The sequence below is a fragment of the Oenanthe melanoleuca genome, chromosome 7 (assembly GCF_029582105.1).
Source record: "Oenanthe melanoleuca isolate GR-GAL-2019-014 chromosome 7, OMel1.0, whole genome shotgun sequence".
Lineage (NCBI taxonomy): Eukaryota > Metazoa > Chordata > Aves > Passeriformes > Muscicapidae > Oenanthe > Oenanthe melanoleuca.
This window is the reverse complement of record NC_079341.1, coordinates 1,603,160-1,609,257: the sequence shown is the minus strand read 5'-3', so window position 1 is coordinate 1,609,257 and position 6,098 is coordinate 1,603,160. Positions and strand designations below refer to the sequence as shown.

Genomic DNA, 6,098 nt, shown 5'->3' with positions numbered 1-6,098 from the left:
GAAGAAGCCAAACTATTTATTGGTGGAAGGCAAAGCAAAGGGATGAGCTGGGAAGGAAAGAAGGGGATGGGAAGGGTCTGAAGGCTAGAAGGAGGGAGCTGTCAAAATGGAAAGAGAGTGGAGGAAAAAAACGCGGATGGGCACAGTCTGAGGACTGGAGAGAGAAAGCTAAATACAAGCAGGGAGAGAGCTGAAGCCACAAGAGCTGTGACAATCATCAGCTCTGCCTGGAGCTCCAGCTGGTCTCTGGTCTCCAGGTGGTTTCCTCTTCTGTGGCACCTGGAGGTCTTAAAGGGACACAGCTTTGTCTGGGCCATCAGGTGAACGTAGTTCTGCAGCTCTTTGGTTGAATGCAAGTTGAGCTACTGTGCTTGCATGGGAAGGGCTGCTTTCTTCGCTAAGGGCTTGAAGGGCTGGAAGAGAGAAGAACAGAGCCACGGTCAGAGCCCGGATCTGTGGGAATCCAAGGAGACCTTCCTGCCAGGGGCAATCCTCCCAGCTACTGGCATGGCCAAGACAGTGAAGGGACCAACGGGATCAAGTTGCTGGCCACGAATCCCCCCACCTGCATCCTAGAAATCTCTCTCTGCTCTACCCACGCCAGCCCTCGCTCCCACAAGAAGCAAAACCCCTCTGCAGCTGGGGCAGGGATTGCAGCTCCTCCTGCCAGCCCCGCTCACAGCCCGCTGCCCTCACTCACCCTCTCTGAGCACCTGCAGCTCGTCCTTCTGCCCCCTCATGAGTGCCCCGGCCATCCCTGGGAACACAGACCCTGTCACGGCTCTGCCCAGCGGCACAGCTCCCTGCCAGCGGCGCTGCCAGCCCTGTGGCCACTGGCCCTCGTGGCCCGGCAGGGCTCAGCCCGGGCCCTTGCCGCACGCTGCCGCCCAAGGGCACGGCTGCGAGAGGGCGGCAGCAGCGCCGAGGGCAGCCGGGGCTCCACGGCGCCGGGCCCGGATGGCAGAAGCTGCCGGGGCAGCAGGCGGGGCTGGGGCCGAGCTGCGGCGGGGCGGGGAGGGAGCCCGGGCTCACCCATGAACCTGACGGCCGCCTCTCGCAGGGGCTCCTGTGGGCTCCGCAGGTACCGCAGGGCCTGGCGCAGGTGCTCGGCCGCTCGGCTCCTGTCCTCTGCCAGCTGCAGAGAGCGGCGGCAGGGAAGGGTCGGGGCGGGCTCCGGCCCTTTGGCAGGCGCTGCCCGCGCCCGGCCCCGGCCTCCCCTGCCCGCACAGCCCTGAGCGCGGCCAGCAGCCGCTGGGCCGGGCTCTGCAGGGGCACAGGGCCGGCTGTGCCCGGGGAGCCGCGGTGCCGGCCCGGCCCGCAGCCCCGCTGGGCCGGGGCTCCGTGGGCAGCCGGCTCGGGGCCGCAGGAGCCTGGAGAAGAGCCCGTGCGGCCCCTGCGTGCAGCGCTGGGCAGGGCCGCAGCTGCCGAGCGCACACAGTGAGCGCCGCGCTCAGGGGGCTGCTCCAGCCTGAGCCTGGCGCTTCCAGGCCGTCCTTACCAGGCACTGGGCGAACTTCCACAGCTGCGCTGTCTTCACCAGCTGCATAAGATTCCTTCTCTTAAGGAACTCAGCCACACGAATCAGCGCTTCCCGGGAGGCCTGGAGAGCAGCAGAGATGTGGAGATGTCCCCGCAGTTCAGGGCTCAGGACTCGTGTCCCTGTGCCAAGGCCTGGAGGAGCCTGCCCAGGCACCAGGGCAGGAGGCAGCCGAGCCCCCTCCCAGGGGGACACAGGCAGCCCATCAGTCCTCACCTCTGCCACATCCAGATTCTCATCGTGGCAGTAGATGAAGAGTGGGACCAGGCTTTGGCAAATGTGTGTCTTCAGAGCCTTTCTCTCCTCTTTCATTAATAAATCTATCATCTCTTCAAACACCGTAATTGAACCCAGCTGTACCTGGATATCATCCTGAATGAAAAGAAAGGAAAAGAGACCTAAGCACTGGTTCCTTCAGGCCCACCTGGGCACCAGTGTTGAAATTCACAGGGCGCAAAATGTCGGGGCTGCAGTCGGTGGCCATGGGCTGGGCACAGAGCCTTACGCTGTCAAAGAGTGGCAGGAGCGCCTCAGCCAGCCGCAGGGCGATGGAGCTGCGTATAGGGGCACCATTATAGAGGAACAAATATCTGAGTACAACGATGGTCATCCTGACCATGAAGCTATCATTTTCCTGCAGGGCATCCACAAGATTCTCAGTCAGGTTCCAGATTTTTTTTGCCTGTTTGGAATAAAACTGTATGAAAGGCCACTCTGCTGCCACAGGGCCTAGAGGCCAAAGGCCTGTCCCAAAGAATTCAGGCAGCTGACCCGGGAGGCAGGAGAGCGGGATCAGCTGGCTCAGCACCCGAAGCCCAGCCATGCGCATGCCCCAGCGTCACGCTGCTGGCAGGGATTCAGCAGCTGCTCCCTTCTCACCGTGGAGGGATTCATGGGGCCAAGCACCATGAGGCATCTGAGCGCCAGGCGACGCCTCTCTCTGCACTCGCTCTGCAGGTTTTTTGAGATGATTTCAATGAGACTGGCCCCGTATTTGGTCACATCCAAGCATTCCAGGACCTGAAAGGCACAGGGCAGTGACAGGGGACACACAGGAGCCCAGAAGCGCACAGGGCTGGGCCCAGACAGCAGCACAGGGCACGGGCACCGTCCCAGGCAGCTGTGGCTACGAGAGGACAGAGAGCTGGGAGGCAGCTCAGGGAGGCAGTGCTGGCCATCAGGCTTACCTCCACAAGGAATGCCAGGGCAGCAAAATCCCAGCATGGCATCTCCATGCTGAGCAGCCTGAGCAGGTACAATGCAATTCCAGAAGACAAGGGTATAGATGACGAGCGCATTACTCTGAAACGAGGAAAAGGTAACCAAGGCCTGAGTCAGGGAAACAAACCTCTCCCAGGAGTCATTCCCAGAGGACTGGTGTTTCCCCACCATCTGGCTGCAAGGGGACCTGAGCTATTTGGGGGGCAGCTCCTTTTGGGCTTTCCCAGCCTTTTCCAGTCTGCTTGGCTTTGCCTTGGTGACAAGGCCCTCTGGCCCATGAGGACAAGTAGTGTGCGGGGCACCCTGACCACAGAGCACAAATCTTAGGGGCAGTGGGGAGCATGGGGCCTCACCTGACCAGCACACCCACGGCATAGTTTTGGGTATCAGCGCACAGCAGCGTGTCCCAGCCACACTTGCGCTCTATTGCCATCACCACACCCTCATACTGCATTCGGCAGAGCAGAGATTTCAGGGTCTCCAGTGCAAACCTGTGTGCAGAGCAAAGCTCAGGTCACACTGGAAGCACTGGCTCCTGCCCTGGGGACATGGCAGAGACAGAAGGACTGGAATGGAGAACCTGTTGGGGCTGGCACCAAAGCCGTGTTGCTGCTGACATTCCTTCCAGAATTTATCCACCTCCTCTGGTGTATCCAGAGTGCTGAAGTATGCTTGGAAGAGCAGGTGGACAAATAGGCGGGTGCAATACAGTGTCACTATTTGTGGGATGCAGGGCTCCTGGAGGATCTTCCACATCACCACAGTTGCCTGCAAAGGACAAACAGCCCGAGACAGCGCTCAGTGCCGAGGTGTCGGTGCGGCAGGGCCCGAGCGTGGCAGGGAGAGGCCAGGGGAGACGCAGGGGGTGCTCCGGGCCTGGTGCCCCTGAAGCTGCCCCTAGGCCGGGATTCAGCCCAGCACCTGAGGCTGGGAGATGCAGTGGGGGAAGGAGGGTGGAGAGCTGCTGGAGAGGCAGCCTTGGGGTGAGCAAAGGCCAGTTCCAGAAACTCACAGCCAGGGATAAGACTCTCGTTGTGTCCCCATCAGAGGTGCATGTGCTGTGCTCTGGCCAGCTCCCCAGCACATTGAGGAGTCTCAAACGTGCCAGCTTCGCAGTCCTGGGCGAGCACAAGATCGTCTTCCACATGGCCATAGCAGCTCTGCAGGGTCAGAACTCTGTCTCAGGGTGGTCTCAGTCACAGCACCGTGGCCTTGGCAGCAGCAGGGACCTGAGCTGGCTGCCAGCTCTGCCTCTGCCCACTGCCCCTCACCAGCAGCACCCAGGCAGCCCAGCCCTGTGGGGACAGGCTCCTGAGGGGCAGGGAGGGAGCATGGCAGCAGGCTCAGGAACTGGCATGCCAGGGCTGGGAAAGGGAGCAGCCAGAGGGCCCTGGAACTCTCTGTTGGTCAGACACCTGGAACAGGCTGTACAGGGCGATGGGCTGGTGAGCCCTGAGCCCTCTGGGCAGGCGGGCCCCATACCTGTCACACGATGGGGCCACACGCAGGAGAGTCATCACTACATCAGTGGGCTGTGCCTTGGTGATATCCAGCAGGGTCCTGTCCAGCCTGTGCCCATCAGACTCATTGGCCATGAGCCACTGATGGATGAACCTCACCATGGCAGGCACCTGAAGCAGGCACGGGGAGACTTGGAAATGTGCCAGAGGCAGTAATGTCCCCAGCTTCTCCAGAGAAGTGCTTCCCTTCCCATCACACTCTGATGGCTTTGAAGGCTGAGAGGGACCAGCAGGCAGGCCAAACAATTCCTGGAGGAATCATCCCTGGCCACAGGCTGCTTACTTGCTTTGGACTGGGCAAACCCTCTTCTACAAGCATATCCAGCAAGGCAGCACTGGTGTTGGTTGTGTAGTCCTCACAGTTTTCTATGGACCCAGTGCCCATGTTGCTGGTCACTTCCTGCCAAAAGCATTTGATTAATTTGCAAGTGCGGCAGGAGAACGAAGGGCAGGAAGAGAGGGATGTTCCATGGAGTGCTCCAAGCACTGTGCTGGGCTGAGCAGTGACAGCAGGCCCAGCCCAGGTGGGGATGGCTGCAGGTACCTGCGCTGTTCTGCAGACGCGGCCACGGGTGGGGTCCTGCTCTTGTGTGCGGTCCATGGCTGCACCTGGCAAAGAGCGAGCGCAGCCAGGGCTGAGGGGCTGCGGGAGAGGCCGGAGAACAGAGCCCAGCCCTGCGCTCCCCAGGCAGGGACAGCCCCGGGATGCCCCAAGGGATGGAGCACGGGGTGTGCCTGGCCCCTCTTCTGTCCTGTGCCTGGGCATGTCCCCAGGGGATGGCATGGCATGGCATGGCATGGCATGGCATGGCATGGCATGGCATGGCATGGCATGGCATGGCATGGCATGGATGGGATGGGATGGGATGGGATGGGATGGGATGGGATGGGATGGGATGGGATGGGATGGGATGGGATGGGATGGGATGGGATGGGACAGAGCAAAGCTGGCAGCAGCCATCAGCCCTGTGGCCCATCTGTGCCACTCACCATCCTGCATTGGCTGTAACGGCTCTGGCTCTTCAGGCTGTTGGGCTGGGTGAACTTTAGAGCCTCTCCTTTTTATTCTGCTAAACACTTTGAAAAAGTTGAGAAATCTGCCCGCCATGCCAGCGTCTGGCCTCGAGGGCACCTTGAAGAGAGGTGTTTTGGGAAAGCTGTGTGGCAAACAGTCCTGCAGTCTGGCTGCGAAGTCAGCTGTAGGAGTAACTCAGATAAGCTCCGGGTCAGACAGGAAGGAGTGCGCTGTGCGGGGGCTCCTCACGGCACCGCTCTGTCCCGTCCTGTCCCGTCGCGTGCTCCGAGCACTGTGCCGTGGCCGTGTCACCGCCGGCTCTTATATCACCACACGTCACAAAGGGTCCTTTGACACCCTGTCCTGTTCCATGCCATGGTGACCATGCTGCACCGTGTCACAAAGGGCCCTTGCACACACTGCCACCGGCCCTGGGGCTGCTCCCAGCCCCCCCAAAGTGGCCCAGGCTGGAAGGAATCCCTCTCCCCAAGTGTCTAAGACAGCCCGAGAGGATCTTTAGGAATGGCTCCAACCATCAGCAAACGCTGCCCTGCTCTGCGGGCTCAGGGCAGCAGAAGGAGCCCCCAGGGCTCCGACGCAGCCGCAGCGGGAAGGGCGCGGGGCCTTGCACAGAAGCTGGCTCGGCCTCCTTGGGACACGTCCCGGCTGGTGGCCGTCCTAAACCCGCGGCTGTGACACAGACAAGGAACGTGTGGGCCAGGGCACGAATGCTGCTCTGACCCCTGGGCCCTGCGAGCACTGAAATCAGCAGGTGTGGCAGTCCCTGCCCAAGCAGACCTGCCAC

General features: G+C 61.2%; 1 protein-coding gene across 1 annotated transcript; it reads right to left on the bottom strand.

Moving 5' to 3' along the window:
• LOC130255551 (maestro heat-like repeat-containing protein family member 6) lies at positions 1-5,670 on the bottom strand. The gene is made up of 15 exons (XM_056496397.1): positions 5,269-5,670; positions 4,823-4,887; positions 4,562-4,678; positions 4,241-4,389; positions 3,771-3,918; positions 3,339-3,526; positions 3,112-3,249; positions 2,725-2,839; positions 2,417-2,557; positions 2,043-2,219; positions 1,754-1,909; positions 1,499-1,600; positions 1,033-1,135; positions 701-757; positions 1-413 (listed from the first exon to the last, which is right to left on the bottom strand). Exons 1-15 carry the CDS (start codon positions 5,384-5,386, stop codon positions 289-291), a joined length of 1,899 nt encoding a protein of 632 aa, XP_056352372.1. The 5' UTR covers positions 5,387-5,670; the 3' UTR covers positions 1-288.
• Positions 5,671-6,098: the final 428 nt, after the last annotated feature.